The 24,116-nt window shown below is 42.1% G+C and overlaps 1 protein-coding gene across 2 annotated transcripts in view; it reads left to right on the plus strand.

Annotated features, from left to right (window-relative positions):
• LOC121571743 (guanylate-binding protein 1-like) overlaps nt 1-23,621 on the plus strand; it is a 37,806-nt gene extending 14,185 nt beyond the window's left edge. The window contains exons 1-11 of one of the 2 annotated variants that reach the window (XM_041883398.2): nt 4,146-4,352; nt 4,787-5,002; nt 6,968-7,095; nt 7,709-7,818; nt 7,997-8,187; nt 8,316-8,558; nt 8,844-9,124; nt 9,408-9,620; nt 9,754-9,856; nt 22,852-23,045; nt 23,184-23,621. In XM_041883398.2, coding sequence (XP_041739332.2) covers nt 4,807-5,002; nt 6,968-7,095; nt 7,709-7,818; nt 7,997-8,187; nt 8,316-8,558; nt 8,844-9,124; nt 9,408-9,620; nt 9,754-9,856; nt 22,852-23,045; nt 23,184-23,405 — 1,881 coding nt within the window. In that variant the 5' untranslated portion in view covers nt 4,146-4,352; nt 4,787-4,806 and the 3' untranslated portion in view covers nt 23,406-23,621. Of the gene's footprint in view, nt 1-4,145; nt 4,353-4,786; nt 5,003-6,967; nt 7,096-7,708; nt 7,819-7,996; nt 8,188-8,315; nt 8,559-8,843; nt 9,125-9,407; nt 9,621-9,753; nt 9,857-22,851; nt 23,046-23,183 lie in introns of those variants that run through there. The other variant, XM_041883397.2, reaches the window with a different exon arrangement.
• Nucleotides 23,622-24,116: the final 495 nt, after the last annotated feature.

The following is a 24,116-nucleotide window of genomic DNA, read 5'->3' on the forward strand; positions in this document are numbered from 1 at the left end:
TTATAACCAAAAAGAGCTTCTGGATATCAGGACAGCGATTACTCACCTCGCATTGGACGAAGACTTTTTCTTCAACGAGTCGGACGCGAAGGATATTCTACAGACACCCGGCAAGGCCCAGATCCCCGTCATTCGCCTGAGGAAGAGACGGAGATATCGTGGACGTAGGTCGGGGGTGCCTTGTGAGGATCCGACGGCGAGCGAGTAAACTGCCTCTCCCATCAATACTATTAGCCAACGTTCAATCTTTTGAGAATAAAATTGACGATTTAAGATTACGGTTATCCTACCAACGGGACATTAAAAACTGTAATATCTTATGTTTCACGGAGTCGTGGCTGAACGACAACAATGATACCATTCAGCTAGCAGGCTACACGCTACATCGGCAGGACAGAACGGCTGGCTCCGGTAAGACAAAGGGTGGCGGTCTCTGTATATTTGTAAACAACAGCTGGTGTACAAAATCAAATACTAAGGAAGTCTCGAGGTTTTGCTCGCCTGAGGTAGAGTATCTTATGATAAGCTGTAGACCACACTATTTACCAAGAGAGTTTTCAGCTATATTTTTCATAGCTGTCTATTTACCACCACAAACCAATGCTGGCATTAAGATTGCACTGAATGAGTTGTACAAGGCCATTAATCAACAGGAAAACGCTCATCCAGATGCAGCGCTCCTAGTGGCCGGGGACTTTAATGCAGGGAAACTTAAATCCGTTCTACCTAATTTCTACCAGCATGTCAAATGTGCAACCAGAGGAAAAAAACTCTAGACCACCTTTACTCCACACACAGAGACGCATACAAAGCTCTCCCTCGCCCTCCATTTGGCAAATCTGACCATAACTCTATCCTCCTGATTCCTGCTTATAAGCAAAAACTGAAGCAGGAAGCACCAGTGATTCGGTTAATAAAAAGTGGTCAGATGACGCAGATGCCAAGCTACAGGACTGTTTTGCTAGCACAGACTGGAACATGTTCCGGGATTCTTCAGACAGCATTGAGGAGTACACCACATCAGTCACTGGCTTCATCAATAAGTGCATCGATGATGTCGTCCCCCACAGTGACCGTACGTACATACCCCAACCAGAAGCCATGGATTACAGGCAACATCCGCACTGAGCTAAAGGGTAGAGCTGCCGCTTTCAAGGAACGGGACTCTAACCCGGAAGCTTATAAGAAATCCCGCTATGACCTCCGACGAACCATCAAACAGGCAAAGAGTCAATACAGGTCTAAGATTGAATCATACTACACTGGCTCTGACGCTCGTCGGATGTGGCAGGGCTTGAAAACTATTACAGACTACAAAGGGAAGCACAGCCGCGAGCTGCCCAGTGACACAAGCCTACCAGACGAAGCTAAACCACTTCTATGCTCGCTTCGAGGCAAGCAACACTGAAGCATGCATGAGAGCACCAGCTGTTCCGGACGACTATGTGATCACGCTCTCCGTAGCCGATGTGAGTAAGACTTTTAAGCAAGTCAACATTCACAAGGCCGCTGGGCCAGACGGATTACCAGGGCGTGTACTCCGAGCATGTGCTGACCAACTGGCAAGTGTCTTCACTGACATTTTCAACATGTCCCTGACCGAGTCTGTAATACCAACATGTTTCAAGCAGACCACCATAGTCCCCGTGCCCAAGAACTCTAAGATAACCTGCCTAAATGACTACCGACCCGTAGCACTGACGTCTGTAGCCATGAAGTGCTTTGAAAGACTGGTCATGGCTCACATCAACAGCATAATCCCAGAAACCCTAGACCCACTCCAATTTGCATACCGCCCCAACAGATCCACAGATGATGCAATCTCTATCGCACTCCACACTGCCCTTTCCCACCTGGACAAGAGGAACACCTACGTGAGAATGCTATTCATTGACTACAGCTCAGCATTCAACACCATAGTGCCCTCTAAGCTCATCACTAAGCTAAGGATCCTGGGACTAAACACCTCCCTCTGCAACTGGATCCTGGACTTCCTGACGGGCCGCCCCCAGGTGGTAAGGGTAGGTAACAACACATCTGCCACACTGATCCTCAACACGGGGGCCCCTCAGGGTGCGTGCTCAGTCCCCCTCCTGTACTCTCTGTTCACCCATGACTGCATGGCCAGGCACGACTCCAACACCATCATTAAGTTTGCCGACGACACAACAGTGGTAGGCCTGATCACCGACAACGATGAGACAGCCTATAGGGAGGAGGTCAGAGATCTGGCCGTGTGGTGCCAGGACAACAACCTCTCCCTCAACGTGACCAAGACAAAGGAGATGATTGTGGACTACAGGAAAAAAAAGAGGACTGAGCACGCCCCCATTCTCATCGACGGGGCTGTAGTGGAACAGGTTGAGAGCTTCAAGTTCCTTGGTGTCCACATCACCAACGAACTATCATGGTCCAAGCACACCAAGACAGTCGTGAAGAGGGCACGACAAAGCCTATTCCCCCTCAGGAGACTAAAAAGATTTGGCATGGGTCCTCAGATCCTCAAAAATTCTACAGCTGCACCATCGAGAGCATCCTGACTGGTTGCATCACCGCCTGGTATGGCAACTGCTTGGCCTCTGACCGCAAGGCACTACAGAGGGTAGTGCGTACGGCCCAGTACATCACTGGGGCAAAGCTCCCTGCCATCCAAGACCTCTATACCAGGCGGTGTCAGAGGAAGGCCCTCAAAATTGTCAAAGACTCCAGCCACCCTAGTCATAGACTGTTCTCTCTGCTACCGCACGGCAAGCGGTACCGGAGTGCCAAGTCTAGGTCCAAAAGGCTTCTCAACAGCTTCTACCCACAAGCCATAAGACTCCTGAACAGCTAATCATGGCTACCCGGACTATTTGCACTGCCCCCCCCACCCCATCCTTTTTACGCTGCTGCTACTCTGTTAAGTATTTATGCATAGTCACTTTAACTCTACCCACATGTACATATTACCTCAACTACCTCAACTAGCCGGTGCCCCCGCACATTGACTCTGCACCGGTACCCCCCTGTATATATAGCCTCCCTACTGTCACTTTATTTTACTTCTGCTCTTTGTTTTTCTCAACACTTTTTTTTGTTGTTGTTTTATTCTTACTTTTTTGTTTAAAATAAACGCACTGTTGGTTAAGGGCTGTAAGTAAGCATTTCACTGTAATGTCTGCACTTGTTGTATTCGGCGCATGTGACCAATAAAATTTGATTTGATTTGATTTGATTTAGAATGGTGTCTTTAGTCGCAAAACGTACCGTTATTTTCCAGTCCATTTAAATGTTGAGCTCGAGGTGATTTAGTCCTAGAGTGTCCGAAGTTAGGGGGTGTCCAATGTTGGGGGAAGATTAGCTAGCACTTTTGTATGCTGCTTTGCGATCTATTAACAACAAGGGTTGCATTAATTAGGCGTAATCATTTTTTATGATACAATTGCCGATGTTCAATTCATTCACACAAAACCTATAAACAAAAGCATTCACTGTGAAAGTTCATACATGTAGGCCCTTCATATGCTATGCGCAGCACTTCGTTCAAATGATCGAATCAGTTATTGTTTTCTTGCTCAAACCGCGAGCAATACCTGTCAAACTCAGACATTTCTCTCAAAACACAGGGATGTCGATTCGCACGGGACTACTATTATCAGAGGTCTTTGGAGTTTGCCAAAAAACTTTAGGTTATTCTGGTTAGTCAATGTCCAGATTTAAGTTTCCCGCTAACCCATCTAAACAGTAGGCTACAGTTCCCTTGACATGCGATAGGCCTATTTGAAGTCCCATCTTGTGACTGTCGAATTTGTATAGCGCCACACAATCATCACACACAGCCAAACATAGCCGGCACTGCTATCATCCTCTCTTACCACTTTACCTAATCTTTCCCAAATATTACTTTTCTGGCCCTCCCTTCTCTTTATTTTCAACTATCCTTTTTGCCTCCGTGGATTGATGTTAACTTTTTCTGCCCGTTCCAAAAAGCATTATTTGGCGATTGGCTGTGTAGGCTATTTTGCGCGCGTACAGTTAAGACCTAAAGTTTAGGTTTATGCACTAATAGCCTACCAGATAGCCTAAAATACCTCGATGTAGCCTATATAAATTGCACAAGAATTATAAATTTATGGATTTTTTAAGGTATTGTTTCTTTATTCAACCCGCCCTTCAGCCACACAATATGTAGTGGCCCTAAACCCGTATAACCGCGGGACTGCTGGTTATGAGTCAACCCCTGCATCACTATCACATGTGCAATGCGTGAAGACATTGAAAATACAAGTCACGGAACCTACCGGCGACTCAAAAGTCGGGTAAACCACCACCTTCTACCGCTAAAAGGACCAACAGCATGTACAACCGGTAAAGTACGTGTAAATATAATTGTATTCAAATTCTGGCTTGTAGGAGAATATTGCGTCTTTTTTAGGGTGACTTCGGTCACACTGATAATCCATGGAGTAACCATGGTAACAATCTGATGTTTAGACAATTCGTAGAGCAATATTGTGTCCGTTTCTTGTAAACTAGAAAATGTGATATAGGCTAGTCTCATGTGTGGAAAGAAACCAAGTAACAATTTAAAATATGTTTATTTTTAAGATGAATTAATTATTTTGTGTCATTGTCAACCCAATCTGTTATGATAAGCCTTGATTCACTCCATATCACCAGCCCCTGTGGCGCCTTTATCGCTTTACATTTAATTGCAATAAAAAAGTTGAGGGACTTTTATGACACACACACACACACACACACAGTGCCCTACTCAACCAAAAGTTCTTATGCATGTCATTGCCAGGGTTTCTATAGGACAGCATCATGGCAGGCCAGACAGTATCCATGAAGGAACCAGTATGTCTGATTGAGAACGACAGTGATGGGAAGCTGCGTGTGGTCCGCAGTGCACTGGACATCCTGGACCAGATTGACCAGCATGTGGTAGTGGTGGCGGTGGTCGGGCTGTACCGCACCGGCAAGTCCTACCTCATGAACAAGCTGGCTGGGGAGAGGAAAGGTGAGCACATCCACTAAAGCATTTTTTTATGTATGGTTCGACCAAAGTCCAAACAAAGATATAAACACAACATGTAAAGTGTTGGTCCCATGTTTCATGAGCCTAAATAAAAGATCCCAGAAATTTCCATACGAACAAAAAGCGTATTTCTCTGACATTTTGTGCACAAATTTCCTTACATCCCTGTTAGTGAGCATTCCTCCTTTGCCAAGATAATCCATCCACCTGACAGGTGTGGCATATCAAGAAGCTGATTCAACCATATGATCATTACACCGGTGCACCTTGTGCAGGGGACAATAAAAGGCCACTCTAAAATGTGCAGTTTTGTCACACAACACAATGCCACAGATGTCTCAAGTTTTGATGGAGTGTGCAATTGGCATGCTGACTACAGGAATGTCCACCAGAGCTGTTGCCAGAGAATTGAATGTTCACTTCTCTACCATAAGCTGCCTCCAACGTCGTTTTGGCAGTACGTCCAACCGATATCACAACCGCAGACCACGCATAACCATACCAGGCCAGGACCTCCATATCCGGCTTCTTCACTTGCAGGATCATCTGAGACCAGCCATCCGGACAGCAGATGAATCTGTGGGTTTGCCCAACCGAAGAATTTCTGCACAAACTGTGAGAAACCCTCTCAAGGAAGCTCATCTGTGTGCTCGTCGTCCTCACCATGGTCTTGACCTGACTGCAGTTCGGCGTCTTAACCGACTTCAGTGGGCAAATGCTCACCTTCGATGGGGTTATTGTATGGGCAGGCATAAACTACTGACAGCGAACACTATTTCATTTTATCTATGGCAATTTTAATGCACAGAGATACGGTGATGAGATCCTGAGGTCCACTGCTGTGCCATTCATCTGCTGCCATCACCTCATGTTTCAGCATGATAGTGCACAGCCCCATGTCGCAAGGATCTGTACACAATTCCTGGAAGCTGAGAATGTCCCAGTTCTTCCATGGCCTTCATACTCTTCAGACATGTCACTCATTGAGCATTTTTGGGATGCTCTGGATTGACGTGTACGACAGCGTTTTACAGTTCCCGCCAATATCCAGCAACTTCGCACTGCCATTGAAGAGGAGTGGGACAACATTCCACAGGCCACAATCAACAGTCTGATCAACTCTATGCGAAGGAGATGTGTCACGCTGCATGAGGCAAATGGTGGTCACACCAGATACTGACTGGTTTTCTGATCCACGCCCCTACTTTTTTGTTGTTGAAGGTATCTGTGACCAACAGATGCATATGAAATCCATAGATTAGGGCATAATGAATTTATTTCAATTGACTGAATTCCTTATTTGAACTGGAACTCAGTCAAGTCTTTGAAATTGTTGCATGTATTTTTGTTCAGTGTACATAACAATACGCATGTCCGCAAAACTGTTATATGGTTAAGGAATGATTATGTATAAGATAATGATTTATCATAAAGATAGGGTAATCGCAATTTGAAACAGAAAGTGTTAACTTATGTACAGCATGTCTATATGTACTGCATTTGACATTCTGGGTTAGAGAGACAGATATGCTGCACCAAAGTACAGATTTATCTTGTTCTGACCACATTATGCTTTGACGGTTATTTCTCTCAATCCTGTTATTGCATTCTGGAAACTACAGTTAGTTTTTCTTTCAGTTTTACACCATAAAGTACAACCAGACAGCAGAGCAAACATAAAAACATTTTGTTCCGACCACATTTGTTCTAGGTGGGTTCTGTAGATAAATGGTGCCGTAAACACAACCTATATGACCTGTGACACATTGTGTTATTGCACTGGCTGCTAGTTTCACTTTCAGTCTGTTAGTATGATATACAGTATAACTAGACAAAAAGGTTAATCTGAAAACCAGCTGCCTTGAGTAAACACTTTACATCCAGCTGCCTCTTTACAGATTCCTTATTTTAATGTCCTAAGAACAGTTTTTATCCTCTGTCCTCAAGGTTTTGCCCTTGGAGCCACCATCCAGTCCAAAACTAAGGGCATCTGGATGTGGTGTGTGCCTCATCCTGAAAAAAGAGACCACACCCTGGTGCTGCTGGATACAGAGGGGCTGGGGGATGTGGAGAAGGTGGGAGGTCAAAGTTCACTCTCTGTCAAAAACCTTTTATGGCTCAGATTGTTTAGATGACAGATAGCATTGCTATGGGTAAAGTCCCATGTTATCTCAGTGGACTGTGTCTAGTACTGATGGCTGATGTCATCAACTGTATATCATGTCTGACTTATAAATTAATGATATATACCCATTGATTCTAAAGAATATAACTTATAAATAATGCCTCATGAGCTTAGTTCAACTGTCGTACCCCATCAGAACCCAAAATATAAGCTTGTTTTACTCCAATGTTTGTAAATGTATATAAACACTGTATAACATCATGGTTAACACTACAATTATGATATCACGGATGGTAAGTCATTGCATCCATAGCTCAGTCTATGAATTTGAGTCATTACATTTCTCCAGGCCCATCCCTCTGCTTTTTAAATAATGATTTTAACCAAAACTGAGGCAGGGTGTAAGCTTTGTTAATGTTTCAATTAAGGATTCTAGCTTCAACCTTTATTTATGTAGGGAGCCCATAAAACGGCATATGGAGTAGACATTTCGTTACTGACTTTATTCCAATCCACTCTAGTATGAACAGAGTACCAAGGTGTTCCTTCTGTTGTGTCTGCAGGGTGATGAGAAGAATGACAACTGGATCTTTTCCCTGGCTGTCCTGCTCAGCAGTACTCTGGTGTACAACAGCATGGGAACCATCGACAACAACGCCCTGGAGAAACTACAGTATCCTTCAGCAGGCCTATAAAGAAATATAGATTGATGTAGTCTAATTTGGTTCGAGGAAATCTATAAAACACAATCAGAGTAAGAATCAATCCTGTCTTAGTCTTTGAACCAGACACCAGTTTACTGCGTAGTGTTGTATGTCTGGGTTCATTTAGTCCTCAACACCCCCCCACAGCTATGTGACAGCAATGACAGAGCACATCAAGGTGAAGTCCAACCAGCGAGACGGGGAGGAATCTTCAGAGTACCTGTGTTACTTTCCTTCCTTTGTGTGGACAGTCAGAGATTTCACCCTGACCCTGGAGGTTGATGGAATACCCATCACAGCCAATGAGTACCTGGAGAACGCTCTTAAACTGAAAACAGGTGAAGGGAACACAGCTAGCGCAGCTAACTTAATCTCTTAATCAAAACCATGGTTAGATTGAATTTACGGTTAATCATATTTTATTTGTTAATTAATGATTGATTTACTTTCCCTTTCATTTACAAAGGTCATAGTAAGAAAGATCAGGCATACAACCTGCCTCGTAGCTGCCTGCGGAACTATTTCACTCCTCGCTGGTGCTTTGTGTTTGAGAGGCCAGCCAACGGAAACAAAATGAGACGTATGGAGGAGCTGACCGATGCTGACCTGGAGCCCTCCTTTGTGGAGCAAGCCAAGGAGTTCTGTGACCATGTCTTCAAGGAGGCCAAGACCAAGACCCTGAAACAGGGCCTGAAAGTTACCGGCAGACGTGAGTATTCAAACACTGATATTGAGGATGGAAAGCACTTATGAAAGTAGGTAATGATTTTTAATAATAGAACTACACTACTGCTGCTACTATAACTACTTCCTCTATTTTTACTACTACTACTACGACTACAACCACCTTGACCAGAACAACTAACAACACCATTAGTACTTAAATTACTATTAATTCTACTACTTACATTACATCTATACAAGCACCGCTACAGTACTACCACCATCATTACCACAACTACCAGATATGCTGATTCCCTGCCCTCTCCTGCAGTGCTGGGAAACCTGGCAGAGACCTATGTGTCTGCCATCCGGAGCGGGCAGATCCCCTGCCTGGACAACGCTGTGTTGGCGCTGGCCCAGATTGAGAACTCCAGTGCCATCGAGAGGGCCAGGGCCCACTACCAGAAAGGCATGGCTGACTGGGTGGCCTACCCCACAGAGACCCAAGAGGAGCTGTCTGAAGTACATGCTGTCATGGAGAAGGAGGCTGTGGCCATATTCATCAACAGCTCCTTTAAAGACGAGGACCAGAAGTATCAGTTGGAGCTCATGGTATGGGAGTGTAGATTCCATATTCAATGAGTCAATATTCAATTCAGTGATGCATGTATTTAACAAGAGGAGGATAATTTGTCATTTGGGTGAGCTATCCCTTCATGCTACACTTACATGTACATTTTAGTCATTCAGCAGACTCACTTATCCAGAGCGATTAGGGTTAAGTGCCTTGCTCCAGGGGAACATCGACAGATTTCTCACCATTTATTACCTCAACTGAACCAAGACATTCTGGTTTGTTCTGGTACATTCTGAACCAGCCTTATCCTTTCTGTAGAAAGTGCTTCAGGAGGAGTACCAGAAGATCTGTGAGAGGAACTACAAGGAGTCCCAGAAGGCATGCGAGTCCAAAATCGAATGCATCTTTGCCCCTCTGGAGGAGCAAATAAGGGATGGATCCTACATGACCTCTGGAGGATACAAAGAGTACTGCAACGACCTGAAACTGGCCACCAGCGAATACAGATCTGAGAAAGGCGGGGGTGTAAAGGTACGTTGTTGAGGTGGTGCTTCAGCTATTTTAGGATAGTATGCAATTATCATGTTTTGTGGATGCTGTTCAAAGGAGTTATGCATGTACTGATGTGATGTTGAAAGTTAAACATTATGTGTGGTGGTTCCAGGCTGAAGAGGTACTGAAGGAGTACTTGGAAAGGAAGGCCAGCATTGGTCAGGCCATCCTGTCAGCAGACAAGTCCCTCAGTGAAGCTGAGCAGAGAGCAGAAGGTGATATACAGTCACCATGAAAATGCACACCATGACCTGGTAACAACATTTAATGACCACCCAAATCAAATCAACATATTTTGGTCACATACACGTGTTTAGCAGATGTTATTGCGGGTTTAGCGAAATGCTTGTGTTTCTAGCTCCGACAGTGCAGTATATCTAACAAGTAATATCAAGTAATATATTTGAAACTTGTATCTCATCATGGTATGTGGTGAAATAAGTATAGCCAGTTATAATTGTAATGGCTTAGCAGATAATAACAAAAGAAGAACAATATTTACATGGCTCAAAGAGAAGGAATATAATATCTATTGTTTACAGGAAACTCATTCAACAATTCTAGATGAAGTTGTGTGGAAAAAGGAATGGGGGGGATTATAATACTGTTTTAATAGCTCAATGGACCGTAATGGAAATCACACTACAAACTATCGCCCTCATGCTCTTAAGGAAATCGTGAATGTCATGGATACATTAGAACTAGTAGATACAGTGGGGAAAAAAAGTATTTAGTCAGCCACCAATTGTGCAAGTTCTCCCACTTAAAAAGATGAGAGAGGCCTGTAATTTTCATCATAGGTACACGTCAACTATGACAGACAAATTGAGAAAAAGAAAATCCAGAAAATCACATTGTAGGATTTTTAATGAATTTATTTGCAAATTATGGTGGAAAATAAGTATTTGGTCACCTACAAACAAGCAAGATTTCTGGCTCTCACAGACCTGTAACTTCTTCTTTAAGAGGCTCCTCTGTCCTCCTCTCGTTACCTGTATTAATGGCACCTGTTTGAACTTGTTATCAGTATAAAAGACACCTGTCCACAACCTCAAACAGTCACATTCCAAACTCCACTATGGCCAAGACCAAAGAGCTATCAAAGGACACCAGAAACAAAATTGTAGACCTGCACCAGGCTGGGAAGACTGAATCTGCAATAGGTAAGCAGCTTGGTTTGAAGAAATCAACTGTGGGAGCAATTATTAGGAAATGGAAGACATACACGACCACTGATAATCTCCCTAGATCTGGGGCTCCACGCAAGATCTCACCCCGTGGGGTCAAAATTATCACAAGAACGGTGAGCAAAAATCCCAGAACCACATGGGGGGACCTAGTGAATGACCTGCAGAGAGCTGGGACCAAAGTAACAAAGCCTACCATCAGTAACACACTACGCCGCCAGGGACTCAAATCCTGCAGTGCCAGACGTGTCCCCCTGCTTAAGCCAGTACATGTCCAGGCCCGTCTGAAGTTTGCTAGAGTGCATTTGGATGATCCAGAAGAGGATTGGGAGAATGTCATATGGTCAGATGAAACCAAAATAGAACTTTTTTGGTAAAAACTCAACTCGTCGTGTTTGGAGGACAAAGAATGCTGAGTTGCATCCACAGAACACCATACCTACTGCTGAAGCATGGGGGTGGAAACATCATGCTTTGGGGCTGTTTTTTCTGCAAAGGGACCAGGACGACTGATCCGTGTAAAGGAAAGAATGAATGGGGCCATGTATCGTGAGATTTTGAGTGAAAACCTCCTTCCATCAGCAAGGGCATTGAAGATGAAACGTGGCTGGGTCTTTCAGCATGACAATGATCCCAAATACACCACCCGGGCAACAAAGGAGTGGCTTCGTAAGAAGCATTTCAAGGTCCTGGAGTGGCAATACCAGCAACAGTGTGTGAAAACCTTGTGAAGACTTACAGAAAACGTTTGACCTGTGTCATTGCCAACAAACGGTATATAACAAAGTATTGAGAAACTTTTGTTATTAACCAAATACTTATTTTCCACCATAATTTGCAAATAAATTCATTAAAAATCCTACAATGTGATTTTCTGGATTTTTTTCTTCTCATTTTGTCTGTCATAGTTGACGTGTACCTGTGATGAAAATTACAGACCTCTCTCATCTTTTTAAGTGGGAGAACTTGCACAATTGGTGGCTGACTAAATACTTTTTTCCCCCACTGTATATGGAGGCTTAAATATCCTGATCTAGTGAGATATAAATGGCGGAGACTCAATCAAACTAGTCGTCTTGACTTCTTTCTTATGTCATTCTCGTTGGCACCAAAAGTTTAAAAAGTGTTGATAGGGGACAGAATGCGGTCGGACCATCATATAATTGGCATAAACATTACTCTTACTGAATTTCCACATGGGCGAGGATATTGTAAATGTAATCAAAGCCTATTGGATGATAACGTGTTTTTAGCTAGGACAGAGGAATTTATAACTGATTTTTGACCGACATAACATAGGTACAGCAAATCCCCTTATTGTATGGTACACTTTTAAATGTGCCTTTAGAGGCCATGCAATTCAGTACTCATCTCGAAAACAAAAGCAATTTAGGTCAAAAGAGTCCATACTAACAAAGGAAATAGAAGGTCTAACAGAACAGATAGATAGCAATAAAAAATGTAACATAGAGGCTCAGAATAAATTAGAGGAAAAACAAAAAGAAATGGAGAAACTTATTCAAGAAAGATCAAGTGTAATATATTATACAAATAAGGCAAACTGGATGGAATATGGGGGAAAATTCACCAAATTATTTTTTAATCTTCAACATAGAAATGCTACCAAAAATAATTTACTGAAACTGGTTACAAATGATGGAGTCACCCATGATTCACCAAATGATATTTTGAAGGAGGAAGCAAAGTACTTTAAGCATATGTTTACGTTTCAGTCGCCTCCATCTCCTCTAACTGAAGCTAATTGTAGAGATGTTTTGTTCTATTGATAATGTAAAATTAACAGCCATACACAAAGACTCATGTGAAGGTGAAATTACAGAGGAGGAACTTCTGGATGCAATTAAAGACTTTAAGTCTGGGAAAACTCCAGGGTTGGATGGCATACCAGTCGAGGTAAACCAAACCTTTTCTGATATACTCAGAGGACCGTTATTAGCATGTTTTAAAAACTCCTATGTAATTGGTAGATTATCAGACACTCAAGAAGAAGGTCTGATTTCATTATTACTGAAACAGGATACAAGTGGAAAATATAAAGTTGGAGGCCCCTTACACTTCTGTGTTGTGATGCAAAAATTCTAGCAAAATGTATAGCGCATAGAATTAAAAAGGCATTGTCGGACATTATTCATTATAATCAGACAGGTTTTTTACATGGATGATACATTGGAGATAATATAAGGCAAGTACTGGAAACAATAAAACACTATGAAAAATCTGGGAAACCAGGCCTGCTATTCATAGCAGACTTTGAAAAGGCATTTGAAAAAGTACGACTGGGGTTTATATATAAATGCCTGGAGCATTTCAATTTTGGAGAATCTCTTATAAAATCGGTTAAAATCATGTATAGTAACCCTAGGTGTAAAATAGTAAATAATGGCTATTTCTCCGAAAGTTTTAAACTGTCAAGAGGAGTGAAACAAGGTTGTGCACTATCGGCATATCTATTTATTATTGCCATCGAAATGTTAGCTATTAAAATCAGATCCAAAAATAATATCAAGGGATTAGAAATCCAGGGCTTAAAAACAAAGGTGTCATTGTACGCTGATTCATGTTTTCTTTTAAATCCACAACTTGAATCCCTCCACAGCCTCTAGATACATTTTCTAACCTCTCTGGATTACAACCAAATTATGATACATGTACTATATTACGTATTGGATCACTAAAAAATAAAAATTTTACATTACCATGTAGTTTACCAATAAAATGGTCTGATGGTGATGTGAATATACTCGGAATACATATCCCAAATTAAATAAAATTTCTCACTCCAATACATTTTAATAGAAAGTTAGCAAAAATAGATAAGATCTTGCTACCATGGAAAGGTAAATACCTGTCAATTTGTGGAAAAATCACCCTGATTAACTCTTTAGTATTATCCAAGTTTACCTATTTGCTTATGGTCTTGCCTAAGCCTAGCGAACAGTTTTTTAAAAATTATATGAGAAAAAAATATTCCATTTTATTTGGAACGGCAAGCCAGACAAAATTAAACGGGCCTATTTATATAATGAATATGAATTCGGAGGACAGAAATTATTAAATATTAAAGCATTAGACCTATCACTAAAAGCTTCAGTCATACAAAAGTTATACTTAAATCCGAACTGGTTCTCTAGCAAATTAGTAAGATTGTCTCACCCAATGTTCAAGAATGACCTTTTCCCCTTTATTCAGATTACAACCTCTCACTTTCAGTTATTTGAAAAGGAAATCATCTCCCAAATATCACCATTTCTAAAACAAGCCATAGAAAGTTGTTTGCAATTTCAATTTCATCCTCCAGAATCGACAGAACAAATAATCCAACAAATATTGTGGTTCAACTCAAATATAGTAATTGATAAAAAAGAAACATGATTTCTTTATAAAAAAAAAAAGTATAATCTTCGTAAATTATATCATAGGTAGGATTGGTGGAGTTATGTCGCACATGCAGCTAACAAAAACATAAGGAAATGTCTGCTTTACCCAAAATTACAACCAAATAATTGCAGCATTACCGCAAAAATGGAAGAGGAAAGTGGAATGGGGAAAAAGTAAGAAACTTGTCTGTCGGCCCTGCATTAAATAACATAATTGATTAAAGAACATAATTGGTTAAAGAAAATTGTGATAAATAAAAAAGTATACCAGTTTCATTTAAGGACCAAAGGATTGACAGCCGTCCCATATAGATTGCAAAATAGTTGGGAAGAGATTTTTGACATACCGATTCCATGGCATAGTGTTTATGAACTGATACGCAAAACGACGCCAGATTCAAAACTTAGAATTTTTCAATTTAAATTAATATACCAAATTCTTGCTAGCAATAGAATGTTATTTATATGGGGGATACAGTCTTCCCAGCTCTGCAGATTTTGCTGCGAAGAGACAGAATCATTAGATCATTTGTATTGGTACTGTCCATTTGTAGCTTGTTTTGGACACAGGTCCAGGAATGGCTAAAGGATTGCAATATTTACCTGGAGCTAACCCTGCAGATAGCACTACTGGGTGATCTGAAAAGTCATAGTCAATCGATCAATAATATAATACGTTTAGCAAAAATGTTTATTTTCAATTTACAATCTGTAGAAACAATGAGAATAGAAGGGTTCAGAACTTTTGTAAAACATCACAGGACAGTTGAAAATATATGGCAAATAGAAATCCAATATGGATGCGGTGTTAAGAGGTAGATGGGAGGTGTTGAATGGAGTTGAAGGATGGGACTAATAACAACTAACAACAACTAATAACAACAGGATAACTAATGTAAAGCATACTGTGTCCATAATAAGTATATAGGTTATAGGTTGAGAGCTTTTGTGAAAGAGCACAGTTAGAAAGATATGGCATATAGAAGCAAACCGGATGGACGTCATGAAAATGATCGGAGAGGTTGAGGGTAGAGGAAGTTCAGGAGTAAAAACAAACAAAATACAATTATTGTAAAATTGACTGTGTCCATAAAATGTATATAGTATTTATAAGATTGAAGTAGAGGCCTAAGCATTGTTGTCCACTAGTTTACTCCAATTAGGGAAGGGGTGGTGGGGTTGGAAAGTAATAAAGGGAAATGTATACAGTGGGAAGAACAAGTATTTGATACACTGTCGATTTTGCAGGTTTTCCTACGTACAAAGCATGTAGAGGTCTGTCATTTTTTATCATAGGTACACTTCAACTGTGAGAGACGGAATCTAAAACAAAAATCCAGAAAATCACATTGTATGATTTTTAAGTAATTAATTTGCATTTTATTGCATGACATACAGGTAAAAGTCAGTAAATTAGAATATTTTGAAAAACTTGATTTATTTCAGTAATTGCATTCAAAAGGTGTAACTTGTACATTATATTTATTCATTGCACACAGACTGATGCATTCAAATGTTTATTTCATTTAATTTTGATGATTTGAAGTGGCAACAAATGAAAATCCAAAATTCCGTGTGTCTACAAAATTAGAATATTACTTAAGGCTAATACAAAAAGGGATTTTTAGAAATGTTGGCCAACTGAAAAGTATGAAAATGAAAAATATGAGCATGTACAATACTCAATACTTGGTTGGAGCTCCTTTTGCCTCAATTACTGCATTAATGCGGCGTGGCATGGAGTCGATGAGTTTCTGGCACTGCTCAGGTGTTATGAGAGCCCAGGTTGCTCTGATAGTGGCCTTCAACTCTTCTGCGTTGTTGGGTCTGGCATTCTGCATCTTCCTTTTCACAATACCCCACAGATTTTCTATGGGGCTAAGGTCAGGGGAGTTGGCTGGCCAATTTAGAACAGAAATACCATGGTCCGTAAACCAGGCACGGGTAGATTTTGCGCGGTGCAGGCGCCAAGTCCTGTTGGAACCTGAAATCTCCATCTCCATAGAGCAGGTCAGCAGCAGGAAGCATGAAGTGCTCTAAAACTTGCTGGTAGACGGCTGCGTTGACCCTGGATCTCAGGAAACAGAGTGGACCGACACCAGCAGATGACATGGCACCCCAAACCATCACTGATGGTGGAAACTTTACACTAGACTTCAGGCAACGTGGATCCTGTGCCTCTCCTGTCTTCCTCCAGACTCTGGGACCTCGATTTCCAAAGGAAATGCAAAATTTGCTTTCGTCAGAAAACATGACTTTAGACCACTCAGCAGCAGTCCAGCTCTTTTTTTTCCTTAGCCCAGGTGAGACGCTTTCTCGCGCTGTTTCTTGGTCAACAGTGGCTTGACACGAGGTATGCGGCAGTTGAAACCCATGTCTTTCAAGCGTCTCTTGGTGGTGGATCTTGAAGCCCTGACTCCAGCAGCTGTCCACTCCTTGTGAATCTCCCCCACATTTTTGAATGGGTTTTTTTCACAATCTTAACTAGGGCGCGGTGATCCCTAGCGCTTGTACACTTTTTCTGACCACAGTTTTTCCTTCCCTTTGCCTCTCTATTAATGTGTTTGGACACAGAGCTCTAAGAACAGCCAGCCTCTTCTGCAATAACCTTTTGTGTCTTTCCCTCCTTGTGCAATGTGTCGATGGTCGCCTTTTGGACAGCTGTCAAATCTGAAGTCTTCCCCATGTTTGTGTAGGCTTCAGAACTGGACTGAGAGACCATTTAAAGCCCTTTGCAGGTGTTTTGAGTTAATCAGCTGATTAGTTTGTGGCACCAGGTGTCTTCAAAATGTAACCCTTACACAATATTCTAATTTTGTGACACACGGAATTTTGGATTTTCATTTGTTGCCACTTCAAATCATCAAAATTAAATGAAATAAACATTTGAATGCATCAGTCTGTGTGCAATGAATAAATATAATGTACAAGTTACACCTTTTGAATGCAATTACTGAAATAAATCAAGTTTTTCAAAATATTCTAATTTACTGACTTTTACCTGTAAGTATTTGATACATCAGAAAAGCAGAACTTAATATTTGGTACAGAAACCTTTGTTTGCAATAACTGTTGGCACAATTATTAGAAAATTGAGGAAGTTCAAGATGACGGTCAATCACCCTCGGTCTGGGGCTCCATGCAAGATCTAAACTCGTGGGGCATCAATGATCATGAGGAAGGTGAGGGATCAGCCCAGAACTACACGGCAGGACCTGGTCAATGACCTAAAGAGAGCTGGGACCACAGTCTCAAAGAAAACCATTAGTAACACACTACGCCGTCATGGATTAAAATCCTGCAGCGCACGCAAGGTCCCCCCTGCTCAAGCCAGCGCATGTCCAGGCCCGTCTGAAGTTTGCCAATGACCATCTGGATGATCCAGAGGAGGAATGGGAGAAGGTCATGTGGTCTGATGAGACAAAAATAGAGCTTTTTGGTCTAAACTCCACTCGCCGTGTTTGGAGGAAAAAGAAGGATGAGTACAACCCCAAGAACACCATCCCAACCGTGAAGCATGGAGGTGGAAACATCATTCTTTGGGGATGCTTTTCTGCAAAGGGGACAGGACGACTGCACCATATTGAGGGGAGGATGGATGGGGCCATGTATCGCGAGATCTTGGCCAACAACCTCCTTCCCTCAGTAAGGCTGGGTCTTCCAGCATGACAACGACCCGAAACACACAGCCAGGGCAACTAAGGAGTGGCTCCGTAAGAAGCATCTCAAGGTCCTGGAGTGGCCTAGCCAGTCTCCAGACCTGAACCCAATAGAAAATATTTGGAGGGAGCTGAAAGTCCGTATTGCCCAGCGACAGCGCCGAAACCTGAAGGATCTGGAGAAGGTCTGTATGGAGGAGTGGGCCAAAATCCCTGCTGCAGTGTGTGCAAACCTGGTCAAGACCTACAGGAAACGTATGATCTCTGTAATTGCAAACCAAGGTTTCTGTACCAAATATTAAGTTCTGCTTTTCTGATGTATCAAATACTTATGTCATGCAATAAAATGCAAATTAATTACTTAAGAATCATACAATGTGATTTTCTGTATTTTTGTTTTAGATTCCGTCTCTCACAATTGAAGTGTACCTTTGATAAAAATTACAGACCTCTACATGCTTTGTAAGTAGGAAAACCTGCAAAATCGGCAGTGTATCAAATACTTGTTCTCCCCACTGTATATGTATGTATGTGTATATATATGTATTTATATGTATGTATGTGTATCTGTACAGTTGTAGTCGGAAGTTTACATACACTTAGGTTGGAGTCATTAAAACTCATTTTTCAACCACTCCACAAATTTCTTGTTAACAAACTATAGTTTTGGCAAGTCGGTTAGGACATCTACTTTGTGCATGACACAAGTAATTTTTCCAACAATTGTTTACAGACAGATTATTTTACTTATAATTCACTGTATCACAATTCCAGTGGGTCAGAAGTTTACATACACTAAGTTAACTGTGCCTTTAAAAAGCTTGGAAAATTCCCGAAAATGATGTCATGGCTTTAGAAGCTTCTGATAGGCTAATTGACAACATTTGAGTCAATTGGAGGTGTACCTGTGGATGTATTTCAAGGCCTACCTTCAAACTCAGTGCCTCTTTGCTTGACATCATGGGAAAATCAAAAGAAATCAGCCAAGACCTCAGAAAACAAATTGTAGACCTCCACAAGTCTGGTTCAACCTTGGGAGCAATTTCCAAATGCCTGAAGGTACCACGTTCATCTGTACAAACAATAGTACGCAAGTATTAACACCATGGGACCACGCAGCCATCATACCGCTAAGGAAGGAGACACGTTCTGTCTCCTTGAGATGAACGTACTTTGGTGCGAAAAGTGCAAATCAATCCCAGAACAACAGCAAAGGACCTTGTGAAGATGCTGGAGGAAACAGGTACAAAAGTATCTATATCCACAGTAAAACGAGTCCTAAATCGACATAACCTGAAAGGCCGCTCAGCAAGGAAGAAGCCGTTGCTCCAAAACCACCATAAAAAAGCCAGACTACGGTTTGCAACTGCACATGGGGACAAAGATCGTACTTTTTGGAGAAACGTGGCACCAAAGTACGTTCATCTCTAGGAGACAGAATGTGTCTCCTTCCTGAGCGGTATGACGGCTGCGTGGTCCCAAGGTGTTTATACTGGCGTACTATTGTTAGTACAGATGAACGTGGTACCTTTTAGGCGTTTGGAAATTGCTCCCAAGGATGAACCAGACTTGTGGAGGTCTACAATTATTTTTCTGAGGTCTTGGCTGATTTATTTAGATTTTCCCATGATGTCAAGCAAAGAGGAAAGCGTAGCTGATTCAACTGGCATTTGAGAGGGATCTTACAAGTAAATTCCGTGGGGAGTGGAACAAAAGACTGCTGAGGAGGTACAACACAGCATCAAGGCGCTATAACTCTTTTGAATATGGGTAAGAACAGGCAGCCTGGCTGTGCTTGTATTATTTTGTTATTTCCTAGCTTTTGGAAATGCGTGGCAAAAGTCAGAAATAGGCGTAAATGTGATTTTCTTTATTGCCGTTGCTGCCAAGTCTACTGCTTGATTTCTGTGATGTGATTGGATTGGAAATGTTTTGTTTAGAATATAATCGAATAGTTTTTAATGTTTTATAATGTAGAAGAGGTGCTTTGCATTACATTGATGAGGGTGGGCAGACCTTGACCAATGTTTGAGTAACGATGTAGCTATAGTGTTGCCATAAACAACTCGTTGCTATGGAATACTAATTTCTCTGTTATCGTACGCAGCGTAGTACGGCACTCTTGTGGGAAGACAGCTTGGTAGCTGCGTCCAAGCTGCATTGTACAATAAGTCGTGGTAGTGCATTGTACAGTATTGTTTGCTTTCCGCGATTGGAAATGCATTGTATTGGCATGGGGAAGTGTTATTACGGTAATTAGCAACAGTTTTGCATTGCATTGATGGGTGTTGTGCATGTAGCTGTGTAGCGTTGTCATAACTCGCAATTTCTCGAGCCGGTTATGAATTGTCCATGTTTGTAAGCGGTGCAGTAGCCTGTATTCTTGCGGCAAGACAGCCGTGCGTGGCTGCAAATACATTATGTGTAATTGTACTATCTATTATTATCCATCCAGTGTTATCAGCAAGTTAAAATAGTTGTGCCCCCTTAGTCATTTCTGATGCCCCCTTGCCGAGTTAATCCTGCCGCCGGGCCTGGCTATAGTCAATGAACAGCATTCTTACATAGGTATTCCTCTTGTCCAGATGGGATAGGGCAGTGTGCAGTGTGATGGCGATTGCATCGTCTGTGAATCTATTGGGGCGGTAAGCAAATTGAAGTGGGTCAAGGGTGGCAGGTAAGTTAGAGGTGATATGATCCTTGACTAGTCTCTCAAAGCACTTCATGATGACAGAAGTGAGTGCTATGGGGCGATAGTCATTTAGTTCAGTTACCTTTGCTTTCTTGGGTACAGGGACAATGGTGGCCATCTTGAAGCATGTGTGGACAGCAGACTGGGATAGGGAGAGATTGAATATGTCCGTAAACACACCAGCCAGCTGGTCTGTGCATACTCTGGGTGCTAAGGATGCCATCTGGGCCGGCAGCCTTGCAAGGGTTAGCACGATTAAATGTCTTACTCACGTCAGCCATGGAGAAGGAGAGCCCACAGTCCTTGGTAGCGGGCCGCGTCGGTAGCACTGTACTTTCCTAAAAGCGGATGAAGAAGGTGTTTAGCTTGTACGGAATCAAGACGTCGTGTCGGCGACGTGGCTGGTTTTCCTTTTGTAGTCCATGATTGTCTGTAGACCCTGCCACATATGTCTTGTGTCTGTGCTGTTGATTTGCGACTCCACTTTGTCCCTATACTGACGTTTTGCCTGTTTAATTGCCTTGCGGAGGGAATAACTACACGGTTTGTATTCTGCCATATTCCCAGTCACCTTGCCATGGTTAAATGCGGTGGTACGCACTTTCATCTATCCACGGTTTACTAGTTAGGGTACATTTCAATAGTCACAGTGGGTACAACATCTCCTATACACTTCATGATAAACTCAGTCACCGTATCAGTATATACGTGATATTATTCTCTGAAGCTACCTGGAACATATCCCAGTCCACGTGATCAAAACAATCTTGAAGCGTGGATTCCGATTAGTCAGACCAGCGTTGAATAGTCCTTAGCACGGGTACTTCCTGTTTGAATTTCTGCCTATAGGAAGGGAGGAGCAAAATGGAGTCGTGGTCAGATTTGCCGAAAGGAGGGCGGCGGAGGGCCTTGTATGGATCTTGAAAGTTGGAGTAGCAGTGGTCGAGTGTTTTAGCAGCGCGAGTACTACAGTCGATGTGTTGATAGAACTTCGGTAGCCTTTTCCTCAAATTAGCTTTGTTAAAATCCCCAGCTACAATAAATGCAGCCTTAGGATATGTGGTTTCCAGTTTGCATAAAGTCCAGTGAAGTTCTTTGAGGGCCGTCGTGGTATCGGCTTGAGGGGGGAAATACACGGCCGTGACTATAACCAAAGAAAATTATCTTGGGAGATAATACGGTCGGCATTTGATTGTGAGGTATTCCAGGTCGGGTGAACAAAAGGACTTGAGTTCCTGTATGTTATCACAATTACACCATGAGTCGTTAATCATAAAACATACACCTCCACCCTTCTGCTTCCCGGAGAGATATTTATTCCTGTCTGCGCGATGAACTGAGAACCTAACTGGCTGGACCAACTCGGACAGTATATCCCGACAGGGCCATGTTTCCGTGAAACAGTGTCACGCCCTGGCTCTGGGGACTCTTATATGTTGAGCCAGGGTGTGGAGTTTCTATGTGTTATTTTCTATGTTTTGTTCTAGTTCGTGTTTTCTATGTTGGCCAGGGTGGTTCCCAATCAGAGGCAGTTGATTCTCGTTGTCTCTGATTGGGACCATACTTAGGCAGCCTGTTGGCACTTTTGTTTTGTGGGATCTTGTTCCGGAAGGTTTGTGTTCAACCCAGGACTTCACGTATCGTTTGTTTTGTTGTTTTTGTTCGTTTGGTGTACTTAAATAAAAGAATGTACGCATATCACGCTGCGCCTTGGTCCGCTTCCTGTAACGATCGTGACAAACAGAGTATGTTACAATCCCTGATGTCTCTCTGGAAAGAAACCCTCGCCCTGAGCTCGTGAACTTTATTATCCAGAGACTGAACATTAGCGAGTAATATACTCAGAAGTGGTGGGTGGTGTGCACGCCTCCTAAGTCGGACTAGAAGACCGCTCCGAGTACCTCTCCTCCGGCGTTGTTTTGGGTCGGCCTCTGTAATCAGTTCAATTGCCCTGGGGGGTGCGAACAAAGGATCCGCTTCGGGAAAGTCGTATTCCTGGTCGTAATGCTGGTAGTGCTGGTGAGTTACCACCGCTCTGATATCCAATAGTTCTTCCTGGCTGTATGGAATAACACAAACAATTTTTTGTGCTAATAACGTAAGAAATAATACATCAAAAAACAAAATACTGCAAAGTTTCCTAAGAGCAAGAATCAAGGCAGCCCTCTGTCGGCTCCATTTTCCATCTCAAATGGAGGCTTACCTCTCGCTCTCTTTGATTTATCTCTCTCTCTCTCTCTCTCTCACACATACTCTGTCTATCTTTTTCTGCAGCGGAGAAAGCGAAAATGGAGGCATCTGAACGGGAGAATCGCGCCATGGAAGAGCAGCTGGAAGTCCAGGAGAAGTTGAGAGCGGACCACCAGAGGACCTATGAGGAGAATGTGAACCAGCTGATGGAGAGGATGAAGAGAGACAGTAGAAATGCCGTCGCAGAGCACGATAGAGTTCTGCAGGCCAGACTCAGGGTAGGAATAAAAAAAACACAAACATTGAGAAGTACACTTTTTAAAACTACAGTAACTGTAGGGGTAAGATTAACTGTCTGTATGTGTTTTGTTTTAGTGACAGCCTGTGATGTGTAAAAACAAACCTTGTAATTTCAGGAGCAGAATGACCTTCTCCAGCAAGGGTTTGATGACAGAGCACACCAAATGCAAAGAGAGATAGATGCCCTTAAGGGTGCGAAGGCAGAAGAGGAACAGAAAAACCCCTCATTTATGAGCACAGCTCTGGATACTGTTGGGACTGCAGCTACCTTGTTCCTTCCAGGAATAATTCCCAAAGTAGGAGGAATGGCTGTGAAATGGCTGTCAAAGTGGTTCTGATGTTGGTGCAGGAGGAGGATGATGAGCTGTTATTCTTATAAACATGTGGATTGACTGAATTGGTATTTATTGATAGTTGATTCATTGATTTAGGTTAAGTACTCAGTCAAGGTTTTATTTGATGTATTTTTTTTTGTAAGTCATTTTCATAAATAATTTGCATGCCTAATCATGATGAAGTAAAGCTTTTAAAAAGCACGCTTAAAAAGGGTTTTGCACTGGTGTTTTTAAATGTTACTATTACCAAATAGGCCTACTTTTTTTAAAACTGACCAGTTACTGCACACCAATATCCCGTATTATTCAGGATCTATTTTAGTTGCTATTCAGCTTGTATCCGTTATAAAATTGCCTCTGTTACGTACGTTGCATGTTTTTCACGGTTGCACAGGCTCAGTTTCGCATATCATTGGTGTTGTGTGATTATGTTTTCATCTGATTGTCAAACAAATCACTTCAAAATGTAGGCTACCTGCGCATTTCGATCCACCATGATAATTTATTTTGCTGATACTCCGTACTGGACCATATAGTCTACTGGCTACTTTCACCCCTAATTTAGACGAGTTTCTGCTTATAATCTTTGACATTTGGTAGGCCATATTATAATTTCTGAGATTTGGTAGGCCATCTGTTGGTGAACTATAGTTAGATACATGCAGCTTCTGGTCTGTCATACCTTTTTGCCCCAGAAGACTAAATAAAGTAGTG

The sequence above is a fragment of the Coregonus clupeaformis genome, chromosome 40 (genome assembly GCF_020615455.1).
Source record: "Coregonus clupeaformis isolate EN_2021a chromosome 40, ASM2061545v1, whole genome shotgun sequence".
NCBI lineage: Eukaryota > Metazoa > Chordata > Actinopteri > Salmoniformes > Salmonidae > Coregonus > Coregonus clupeaformis.